The 12,173-nt window shown below is 38.4% G+C and overlaps 2 protein-coding genes across 2 annotated transcripts; both read right to left on the minus strand.

Moving 5' to 3' along the window:
* Positions 1 to 7,099: 7,099 nt before the first annotated feature.
* Positions 7,100 to 8,047, minus strand: LOC110653516 (uncharacterized). The gene has a single exon (XM_021809192.2). The coding sequence runs from the start codon at positions 8,045 to 8,047 to the stop codon at positions 7,100 to 7,102; it is 948 nt and encodes a 315-aa protein (XP_021664884.2).
* Positions 8,048 to 8,807: 760 nt separating this feature from the next.
* Positions 8,808 to 11,775, minus strand: LOC110653573 (uncharacterized). Its single transcript, XM_058151807.1, has 3 exons — positions 11,216 to 11,775; positions 9,482 to 10,969; positions 8,808 to 9,318 (listed from the first exon to the last, which is right to left on the minus strand). Exons 2-3 carry the CDS (start codon positions 10,723 to 10,725, stop codon positions 9,072 to 9,074), a joined length of 1,491 nt encoding a protein of 496 aa, XP_058007790.1. The 5' UTR covers positions 10,726 to 10,969; positions 11,216 to 11,775; the 3' UTR covers positions 8,808 to 9,071.
* Between the last annotated feature and the right edge of the window lie 398 nt (positions 11,776 to 12,173).

Consider the following 12,173-nt stretch of genomic DNA (forward strand, 5'->3'; position numbering starts at 1 on the left):
CTTTATTCCTGACATGATATGACTACTGGCTTTTCAGCCTGATATGATTTCTAGCTTTATGCCTACCCGTTGGCCTTGTGCCTGACATGACATGATGTATACTTGGTAGGCACACAAGGTGTCTAACTAATGTACTCCCGTGTATCTAGTCTGAATAGTCTGTCAGAAGTTACTTGGGCACAAATATGAGTAATAAGCTTTAAAATTAAATAATTACATGAAAAGATCCCAATAAACTAATATGCTCCTATGGAGCAACCAAAATTATGAAATAACTCATAAATAATAGAAATACACATTGTAATGATTCTACACATTATAATATGCATTATTATTTATTTAGTATATTTCCATTTATTTTATGCACCACTAAGCAAATTGTTTTGCGTGTTGGTTTTCCAAGCATAGATACTGGAGACCACCAGCAGTAACAGTAGCGCTTTGACAGAGAGTTTGAGTAGATCTGTATTAGAGTTGGAGTCACCTCAGCTGTACACTTGGTAGGGTCCATGGTTACATGTTTTGTACTTTTTGTTCGTTGTACATAAGTAAAAAATGTAATTCATTTTGGGACCATAATATAAATTGTAAATTATTGTATATGAATTTTATAAATGAAATGAAATGTATTTTACATGAATGAATGGTATGACATATGATATTGTCGCAAGGTGTTTTGCGGTCGCTTGGACGAACACTCACCGAAATGGGAAAGAGTGAGGAGTCGCCACTTTAATTTTGAGGGAAATTAAAGAAAACCATTTGCAAAAGTAAATTAAAATGAAACTACTTCAAAAGCAGAGATTCTAGGTTCGGGGTCCGTGAACGGGTGGGGAAGGTGTTAGGCACCCCACCTCGTCCCTCAATGAGGGTAAGCAGATTTAACTTCAAGCTCTTTATAAACTAGAATTGATAGTTAGGAGGTTCGAACGGAGATGTTAATCCTCTTGGCAAAAGGGAATATTTGATTTTTCACCAATTCGGATTACCCAGATACATAACTAAATGAGTCGACCCTTAGTGAGCTACTGTTGTGTATTAGTTTTATTTAAGGGATTTTTTCGCATGTTTGTTAAAATTCGATTTGAGAATCGGATAAGAATTCTCCTCCGATCTCTTTTAGATTAAAATTTCGATTGGAGATCGGATAAGAACTCTCCTCCGATCTCTTTTAGGTTAAAATTAGAATTTTTGGATTGAGAACCGGATAAGAACTCTCCTCCGATCTCTTTTGAATATTTGTTAAAATTTAGGATTGAGAATCGGATAAGAACTCTCCTCCGATCTCTTTTAAATATTTGTTAAAATTTTGGATTGAGAATCGAATAAGAACTCTCCTCCGATCTCTTTTGAATATTTGTTAAAATTTTGGATTGAGAATCGGATAAGAACTCTCCTCCGATCTCTTTTGAATATTTGTTAAAATTTAGGATTGAGAATCGGATAAGAACTCTCCTCCGATCTCTCGAAATTTGGTTACAGCTACACATCACAAAAGCCTAGAACTAAGGGTTCTGGCATTCAAAGATGCCGGGGATCGGAATAAGGCTTCTTTTGATTCATGGGCACCTTGTGGCTAGACAGGGGATACCAAACCGAATTTTTCGACCTCCTATGTGGTCGCCTAGCCAGTAACTTTTGATACCCGATCTGTTCCATTTATTTATCTGAGATTTGGTTTTATTCCGCCTTATGGCGTCTTACCCAATCGTTTTCTGTGTTAGCCTAGTGATTCAACTTTACTATTTTCCTGACTTATTATTCAGACCTTCCATTTTTAAAGAAGCACTTAAGATACAGTTACCTACATTTTATCCAACCACTTATACGCTACTTCGGGACTAGTAGACTTATATTCAGAAATAACAAAGATTAACAAAAAGAACGAACTGATCAACAAGGAAGTAGACTTGAGAATAACTTTCTTCGTGTTCTTTAGTGCAATATAAACTTGGAGAAAATTACAAACATAAAAATAAAGGAAATACGTGAAATAAAGCGAACACTTGATAAAGCAGCGATATAAGCACTCACCTGTAGGGAGCCGAATCTACTAAACTAAGTACAGAATCACAAATCGTAATAGGACTGTGGGTTGATAACCGGAAGACTAAGGTTCGTCTTGAAATGAAGGATGCAGTCAAGTCAAAAGAATAACCAAGTTTGAATGAAGTTCAGCTTGAACAGAAAGTAAGAGTGTCACCGGATAATGAATCGCATTGAAAATGGAGAGTTTCAGTATTCAAAAATCCCTTTGCAAGAAAATACTTCAGAAAACTGGTTTCAAAAGTTTTTCTTATGAAAGCTCAAAAATAGCAGAGTAACGAACTGAATTAAGTTTCAAAGTCCTTCCGCTATATTCACTATTTTTTCGTCCCCTTGAACAGTTTTCATGTAGGTATTTATAGGAACCGAGTGCTCCTCATGAAGGGTCAGGATTTATTTTGAAGGAGATGGAGGGTTAAGATTTTAAAGGACATGATCTGAGGCTCGGGAATTAAAGAGAATCAGAACGGACGGCTGAGATCCCTTCCGAAATATTTGTCCTTTCTCTCTTCTAATCTGACGGCCCAAAATTTTCTTGTCAAGAGCGATCCGACGGCTAGGAGTGAAAGGCGCTGGTCTTGTCGTCTTCTTCTCTGATCTAAGGGCTCCGAGGTCGTCCTTACAAGTAAGATCAATAGTGGAGATTAGGATGTACAGCACTGTCATGACATACTCTGGCGCATGTCAGTAATGCGGGCGATTCTGGGGCGTGTGGTGGAGATTTCGTCTGCAACGCTTTAACTACCTCGGCTCTGACAGTTAGCGAAAGTTGTCTTATTCCCTTTGTTTTCCGACCTCCCCTCCTTTTCGGTCTTTCCAACATGATCCTTTTCCGATCTCTCATGCCGGGCTCCTCTCTTCCGATCTCTCCTGCTCCGGTCTTTTCCTCTTTCTGGTTCGGTTCAGTCAAAGCATTTATTCCTTCGATTTCCGAGGCATCCACTTCGTTTTCTGCTTGCAATAAATGCTTGGATTTTTCCTATATATATACCTTCAACCGGGAAGCCCCCCGCATTTGATTTTTCCTCTTCCTTTTCACAGTTCCTGTTCTAACTGCTCCGGCAGTAGTCCCGGCCATGATAGTGGCTTTTAATCTTTTTTTTATTGTTCTTTTTATTCCCCGACTGAAAATTTACGATCCCGGTGATCGAAGAATTATGATAACCTCATTTGATGATAGTGAGAGAACCGGACTAACTTTTCGCTCTGGATCGAGGACTTTGATCATGTCGATCTCGAATCGTTCGACCGATATAATCAGCGAACTGATTTCGGGCGAGAAGACTGCTAATATTCCCCTTAACATCGGTGATTGCCCCTTGAAGTTCATTTGGCTCCTCACCACATTGGGCGTCCCGATTACAGCTCGGTTCTGGTCGATGACAGTGGATATGACTCTCCATCCTCATGAGAGTCATAATCACCCCATCTAAGCTGTACATCTATCCGATGTCAATAGCCGGTCTCCCGATCAAACACATCTTTTGATTCAGCCATGAGACTAGGCTTTGACATAGGTCTTTATTAGAGATCCCCCCTACGATGTAATCAGTAATCTGATCTCCAGAGATCGGCCAAATGATGTAATTCAACTTTTATGTAATCCGATCTCTAGAGATCGCCCAAATGATGTAATCCAACTTTTATGTAATCCGATCTCTAGAGATCGCCCAAATGATGTAATCCGACCTTTTCGGAAATAAAATTTTATTTTGACCACTATCATTTTTATTATCGCATTGATTATTTTCCGATCTCTGATGTGTTTATCCGATCTGGTTCCTAACTGAACAACCCTTAACTGATCTGCCTTAATTTTTCGATCTGTAATTAGCTGATCCCTTTTATTATGGAATTTCTGGAATATTCGTGAGACGTGTCAGAAAAGCTGGCAAATCCCGCTAACCGATGCACCGCCTGAAACACTGTGAGCATTAAATGCTCAGACGGGTATAAATAGGGGATGGGTCAGCCAGTTGCTCTCTTATGTCATTTTCAGCATCCCGCGAGTGATTTCAAAATTCTCTCGATTTTTTCGAGTTCTTCCGACACCGATCAAGCTCTGGTAAGGGTTTTGATCCTCCTTTTAGTTTAAATTCTCTATTTCCTTTGAAAATGAGTGGCGCCGAGGGTCAGAGAGCGGGAAGCCCCCCTTCCGTTCAGATCTCGTGGTCGTCTGATGAAGTGGAGGTAGTCGGACCAAGCGTGCGACCTGAACCTCCTAGGGTCTCCGTTCCAGCTCGGGGGTAAGCAGCACCATCAAGGCATGTACCTTCTTCAGGGAGAGAAAATCTTCCCATGGACGAGCTGCCATCAATCCTGCAAGAAACCGACCTGCAGTCATTCAGCCAGGAGTACAACATCCGGCCTGATTCATACGAGCTGATTAAGTGTCACGGCGATCTTCGTGCCGATCATTTCTTCGAGGAGAACGATATGATCATGATATATGAAGAACAATTAAAGGCCAGGCTGCGGTTCCCCCTTGATGACTTTTTCAAGGAAGTTTTAAAATTTTATCAAGTGTGTATTGCCCAAGTTCACCCAAACTCGTGGCGGATCCTAGTAGCCTTCAGAGGCCTCTGCCGAGCTAAGGGACTCCGTCCTACAGCTAAGGTATTCGCCGAACTACATAGATTAACTCATCGAAAGGACGTTGAGTATTTGTTCTTTCAGGCGAAGCCACATTGCGGGCTTTTTACCGATCTGCCCTCTTCCCTGAAGAATTGGAAGAATCGCTTCTTCATTCTGAGGAGCAAAATTCCGAACGGCTTTGAGGGCTTCCCTCGCAGCTGGCTGCACCAGGGCCCCTTACTTCCGAAACGCCTCACCCTAAATAGGGAAGAAGGCCTGATGGTGATGGAGCTAAAAGATCAGGCGGCCAAAGAGAAGTTCTCTTGTTTGGATGCAGTGACTGCCGAACTGCATCACTGGACAATGGAGTTGATCACTGGCGAAGATCGCGGGCTTCAGCTCTCTGACCTCGGCATCGGTATTTTCTATATCTCAGATCTTTGGACCTTAGCGATCTCACTGACCTCTTCTTTGTGTAGGTATGGCAAGCGGCGAAGCGATCCGAGCTGCTCCAGACACCCAGGCATGAAGCTGAGGAAATGCAAGGGGGCTCCTCTCAACCTTCGAGGCAGCTGATCCCCGACGTAGAAGTGATCCGATCTCCTCCTCGCCAAGAAGAGCCGCCTCCACCTCCTCCAGTCGCTTCGAGTGCGGAAGGGGGTCCTTCCCAACCTACCTCAAGGACCCTCTCCCGCGGTGCTCAAGTGCTGATCCATTCCCTGGAGAAGAACCAAACTGTTCGGGAGAATCCGGGTTTGGCTAAAGTTCTGGGGGCTTCTATCTGCCTTCAGGAAGATCGGGACAGGCTATCTCCGGACAATCTTGATGACATCTTGACCCGATCTATGAGCCTGAATGTGGAGTGCTTGGTGAACCAGCATATTATCTGGGAGAAGGCTCACCGCTTGGGTAAAGAGGTCGAGAAGATGGGTCATGAAGTGGCTTCCCTCCAATCTCAACTCTCATCCGCTTAGAACTACATATCTGAAATTGAGGGACAGATGAAGTTCTACGAGGATAAGCTAGCCGAGCAAGATCATGTTCTTGAGGAAGTTCAAGCGCTCCGGGCCAGTGAAGTTGCTCACCTCACCGAGGAGCTCAAAGCGAAAGAGGAAGAGGCAGTGACAAGGGAGGCCGGCGCTTATGTAAATGCTCACAGGGATCTCTTGGCCGAGCTCAAGAAGCGTTACCCCAAGGAGGACTTTTCCTGGATGGTCGACTTGGCTCCCCAAGACGAAGAGGAAAGCGAGGAGGAGGCCGAAGGTGAGAGAGGGAGCGAACAAAATGTAGATCAGGCTGGGGGTGATCCTCCAGCCGAATGACTTGTACAAATTTAAATGAAATGAAAATCCCTTTTGTTTAATGAATGATTGTGATCGGAAAATCTCTAAATTGCATAAGCACTTGATTGTCTGAGTATATTAGAACAACATCTAAAAGTGATTATTAATCTAAGTGTAAGAGGTCGGAAAACACAATAAGCATGAGATCGGCAGGGAACCAACGCTAAACGGGACTTGATTAAAATTGAAAATTTGACTTGAACACTTAAGATCGGGATCATCATTAAACCGGATCGAAATCTTAACTTTATTATTCCCAAACTTTTAAATGAGAGATCGGCAATAAGACTGGTGACATAAAGATCTAGTATTGGTTCGATTTCGTTTGACAAGAGAGATTGGGAATGTAATTAACTGATCAGGGGACTTGACCATTGGTTTGAGAGATCGGTGAGGCTTTAAATGATACGGGGACTTAGTATTAATTAGATTCCTTTTGAGGAGAGATCGGAAATGTGGTTAGTTGGTAAAGGGAGACTATGTGTTGGGGATCGGCTTTAAAGTTTATTGATTTCAGGGATCGGCCAAAATATGGTGTCGACAGATATGAGCTGATGATGAAAAGACAAGATATGATGATTTAGATATGATATTGAAATTATAGTATGATATGAGATTTTAACGGTGATTAGTAAAACTCGTCAAATGTTAATAAAATAGGAGAAACTTTGTCTGTTTCCCCAAATTAAAAAAAAAAAAAATTAACACATGGGATAATATGAATAAATGGAATTTAAATTAATACGGTATAAGACAAGATAAAATAGGGTGCTTTGGCACTAAATGTGGCACGCCTTACTTAGCTACACTATAGACCGGATAAGGAATGTCACATCCCTACAGATAACAACCTATGCAACTTACAATTTGTTTAGATCCATCAGGTAAGAATTCATGCATTTGAGTGAGTGATTTGATTGAATGAAAAAATGTGTTATTATAGGTCGTGTGTGGAGGCACCTATATTTATAATCCAAGAGCCTTCCCAGTTATACTCAGTACTAAGGAGGGAATGACAAGAAACTATGCCTGCGTAACTAGAGAAATTAGGACCACTATTATCTTCCATGTGTGCCTTGCCTTTCATATACTTTGCAACTTCTTGTTGAACAGCCACAGAAAAATCTTTTCCCCAATCAGTCTTGAATAGCCACATGTGCCTGTACCTTGTTGAACTTCTTCTGTTTCAATTCTTGAAACCAATCTGGGTACTCATGTAATTTGAAACATGCATCCATCATGTGTCCACTCTTATTGCAATATGTGCAAAATCTATCATCCTTCTTCTCACCTTTCCTTAATTTGCTACTTCCTACATCTTTCTTATTGAAGCCACCTTTAACAGCCATGGCCACATTCTCACTTGTATCATTTTCCGAAACATGAATTTCCCTCTGCTTTTCCACATGTAAAGCCAAGGAATAAGCCTTGTTTGCTTCTGGTAATGGATCCATGAGCAGGATTTGATTTCTCACATGATTGTAATGATCTCCAAGCCCCATAAAGAATTGAATCAGCTTATCATCTTGATCAATTTCAGCTATAGCTTTAGCAGCACCACAAACACATCCTTCACAGGTGCACACAGGCATTGGCTTTAAACAACCCAATTCATCCCACAACTTTTTTAACTTTGTATAGTATGCCATCAAAGACATATTGCCTTGTGTGAGAGAACTAATCTCATGTTTAACATGGTAAAGCAAAGGCCTATTACTCACACCAAATTGTTGTTCAAGTTCATTCCATAAATCCTTTGCAGAAGATGCATATAAAAAAGAATCAACTAAATCTTTAGAAATAGCACCTAAGAACCAGAATATTACCATGCAATCAGCACGCTTCCACTTCTCAAACAGAGGTGAATCTTCTGATGGTTTCTTCACCTTCCCCGTTATGAAACCCATTTTGTCCTTTGCACACAGCGCAATAACCATGGAACGTCTCCAGGCAAGGTAATTCCTCCCATTCAGTGGTACACTGACCAACATCATCCCTAGGTTATTCAAATTCTGCAAATGGAACACATCATCTCTTGATGATTCCATCACATTTCTTACCTCACTAGAACTTCCGGTTGCCATTTAATTTGATATAAAATCAAAGCCTTATCAACAGATATGGAAGAAAACCTCTTCCTCTAATCTTCTTTGATCAGAATTAGCTCTCTCAAGTATGAAGGAGAATGGAAAATTTTATTTACACAGGAGAATTTGCTCTGATACCATGAAAGAATTATAACAAAAAGAAAATAAAGAGAGGCAAAAAAGATATTCTGCATTGAGCTATCATTGTCTTTATATACAGAGTGTACTAGCTTTCATCACCTAGCTGATCATTACATTTCAAAATCATAATTAATCCATCCTTACATCTATGGCACAATAACATTTTCTCCTCCAGCTTTTGCTAAATCGATCCTCCATTTTTTTTTTTCTTCTCTTCCATCATCTTGATTTCTGTGACTGGCACTCTCTAAACTTTTTCTTGATATTCAGATTGCCAATATAGCAATGGTCAGTTAGGGAATACACGAAGTTATGGGGACCCTGCCTGAAAGATCACTAAAGATCACTATATATATATATATATATAGGTCTAACTTGAGATTTTCATGAGATAGCTTCCTTGTTTGTTCATCATCCTAGAAGAATTAGGGTTGTTGACGGGCACTGTTATCTGTTTATGTTAATATTTTATAATCAATTCCCACCTTCTCTCATCTACCAGTCCACCATTCCTTATATTTTATAATCCTACTAAGTCAGATTAACGCTTTTAGTGATCAAGGTAGAAACCTAGAAGAATTTACTAACATGATATGAACTATTAAAGAATTAGATATGAGAAATAGGAAGCAATTTCATTATGATATTTTCAGAATAGACTTGCAATTCCATGCACATGATATTTGCAAAATTCCTTGTTATCTCTTAGTCAACTACAGAAAAGAAAATAGAAGTTAAAGCTAAAAATCAGGCTAAATTTTTCTGATGGGTGTGCAGATTTGCGCACGCGCACACACACATACTTATATTTTTTGTTGAGACGGAAGGAGGAAGAAGGGGGATGAGCAGCACATATTTACAATAACCATCCCTGTTCAAATTACATAACTTTATTGTAATAAGTACCAAGAGGAAAACAAGTGTCTTCGCCTCCTGTCCTGCAAAGGAAATAAGCATACTTTGAAGCATAATAATGGCTGTTGGGTGCAGCTTCCATTGCTTGCTGGTATACCTCTTCTGCATTCCACAAATCCTTCCTTACTAGCCACAAGAAATCTGCATAACAACTAAACGTCTCCGGGTCCGGTGGTCCTGACATTATCGCACGCTTGAAGCACTCCTCGGCCCTGTAAAGTTCATACAGAATTAAAACAAAGAAACAATAATCTTCAAATGGAAGATCATTGCCTAATAGGCTGATTACAGAAGTTCTAGTACTGACAGAAATTCAATGAGATAACATAAGTGGGAATGAAAAATAAGATTAAATCAATTGAATAGAGGATTCACCTGTCGTAGTCATGGCGAACTAGGTAGAGGAACTGAGCATAATTAGAGAGAAGAAGAGGGTTATTTGGATCCTCAGCAACACTCATCTGGTAAACAAGATCTGTTCTATGAAACTCCACATAATCGTCAGGTTCAATCTCTACAGAAATGGGTGACAAAAGGTGCTTCATTGTCTCTTGATCAAGAACTGGATATCTTGATTCTTCTTGCATTATTGCAGCTTCTTCCACCACTAAGTTCCACAACTCAATCTCTTCCTCCTCAATGATTTCTTCATATCCAGGAAATGAAATATCAGGCAATGAAGTCGATAATCTCTCACCACTAATTTGTTCTAGACTCGTTTCCTGTGTGGATATCAACTTGTGGTACAATCTTCTAGATGGGCTAGCTGCCATATTACCAGTCATTGAATGTACTGTGAAATTAGCTAAAAGAAGCATCACATAGACCATGAGATTGGGAGCTCGAGAAAAGACTTGTTGAAATATCCAAACAAAGGAAGCATTCATTTCCTTCTGAAACTTATTCACAACTGCCTGTAAATCTTCGCTGTAAAGCCTTTCCCTTATAGACAAAGCATAATTTTGAAGCTCTCGAATTATAAACACCATTGAAGAAAAAGCTTTCTTCACAGAACAGTATGCAAAATCCCCTGCATCAACAAAACCTTCTTGCCATTTTTGCTTTCTACCTATCATCCTCAGAGATAAAGGGATTTCAGCACTGTTTGCTTTGATAACAATGCTCATCTTTGCAATCTCATCTCTCTCTGGCCACTCTGGTGGCTCTGGTTGGATTCCAAGAAAATTAGGCTCTAGAAATGAAGGCAAAAACGAAATAGAAGGATCAGTTTTTTCTCTGCTCTTCGTGCCATCCTTACATGTTGAATGTTTAGAAATCTCTGAAACTGCAGAAGAAGCAGTATCATTATATTTGTTATCCTTGTCATCTGTAACACCCAACTTTCTTGCGAAATCTTGAACCTTATTGGCAAACTCTTCATTGAAAAACTCGTTAGATTGAGCACTGCAAGATCGTTTTAGACCAGAACTTCTGAGATTATCACAAGAGCCAAAAAGGGTAGAAGGACGACCTAATGAATAGGCGAAAGAGAGATTGCTTAGGTTTCGAAATGAGGATAAAGAGTATGATCTAGGACAGACGGGTTTCCCACAGGAAGATGATGAATGAGGAACTAAAAGATGAAAATTCCGCAGGCTTTGAAGGCCCTCTAATCCCATTTATTATAGAGGCCAATAATGTAGCAAAATAAACACAGTAATGAACAAAGATTGGTTCTCCTTTCAAAGCTACAACAACAACAACAACAACAACAACAACAACAACAGGATTGAGAAATGGAGGTTGAACAAGTCAAAAGTCTCAGGAAGCCTAAGAAAAATCTTGCCTTTTTTAATAAAATCAAAAGAATAGAAAAGAGAGAGAGTCTCTAGAAGTTGCTCTTGCTTTTTAATCCAATCCCACCTGAAATTTTGGATAAAAGCAACCCATTAGAGTCAAAAATCATAATCTCCTTCACATGAAATTTCTGTCAAATAAAGAATGCAATAACAATGATAAAACAAAAAATGAAAGAAAAAGTTTTCCGCTTTACATACCAAACTCTAAGACTTTAATATAATGCAGATTAACGTTTGAAACTCAAGATTAATTGCTCTATATGAAAGAAATTAAGAACTAAATATATTAAGAAAAAAAAAAGTTTATTACCGAAAAGTTCATGATTCTCATGTGAACAGCTGAATGGTTGTTTTTCAGTTCTTCCCTTTGAAGGAAAATGAAGAGAGAGAGAGAAGAGAACCCAATCGAATTTGTTTCATTAATTTTTGGAAAACAACCTTAAAAGAAAAAGTAAAATTTTTTTTATTAATGTCTATTTTTAAATATTTATATAGTAAAATTAATATATATTTAATTTTACTATAAGTGAATCCAAATTCACCGTTATCAACGGTGATTCATTGTTTATTGTGTAATTTTTCCTGGTTTTGACGGTTAAAGAAGGTGAAGATTTTTCGGGGTTTGTCTTTTTGGTTGAAATGAGGAATATGACACGTGGTTATTAAGAATTCTTTTATTTTTATATTTTGTTATATGTGAGGTGATGACGTGGATGCTGAAGAATAGTGAAAAAGACACGTGGAAGTTGTGTACCGAGTCATTTGCCGTTATGGTAACATCAAGAACTCCTTAGACGGTAAGCGCTAAAATGAGTCGTGGAAATTATTACTTTCAGCACTTTTATTTTCACATGAATTTTATAAAATATATAATTAATATAATTAAAATAATAAATTTTATTTAATGTTTTCTTATTAATACTCTGCCTATATTACTTAATTAAAAATTAAATAATTTATATTATTATTAAAACTAATGAATTTTATTTGTTGGATAAATTAAAAAACAATAAATAAAAAATTATTTTAAAGAAAAATGTAATTTATAATTTAAAATAGATGGAAAAAAAAATTATTTTTATATAAAAGAGAAAGTATTATTTTTTTTTAGCATAAATGAGTTAGGAAATTATTAAATGGGTTTGAGGTATTAAATTTTAGTGTATTTTTTTATTTATATAAATTATTTCACAGATTTTTTTTTCAATCTTGGAGTTAATTAAGTCAATTTTTGAAAAATTATTTTCGAGTTATTCAAATTGTTTAGG

Source organism: Hevea brasiliensis, chromosome 8, assembly GCF_030052815.1.
Source record: "Hevea brasiliensis isolate MT/VB/25A 57/8 chromosome 8, ASM3005281v1, whole genome shotgun sequence".
Lineage (NCBI taxonomy): Eukaryota > Viridiplantae > Streptophyta > Magnoliopsida > Malpighiales > Euphorbiaceae > Hevea > Hevea brasiliensis.

Coding starts and splice junctions, on each gene's coding strand:
- LOC110653516 (XM_021809192.2), bottom strand. CDS start 8,047: ATGGCAACCGGAAGTTCTAGTGAGGTAAGAAATGTGATGGAATCATCA.
- LOC110653573 (XM_058151807.1), bottom strand. CDS start 10,725: ATGGGATTAGAGGGCCTTCAAAGCCTGCGGAATTTTCATCTTTTAGTT. Junction 9,319..9,481: donor GTTCGCCATGACTACGACAG/GTGAATCCTCTA, acceptor TGAACTTTACAG/GGCCGAGGAGTGCTTCAAGC.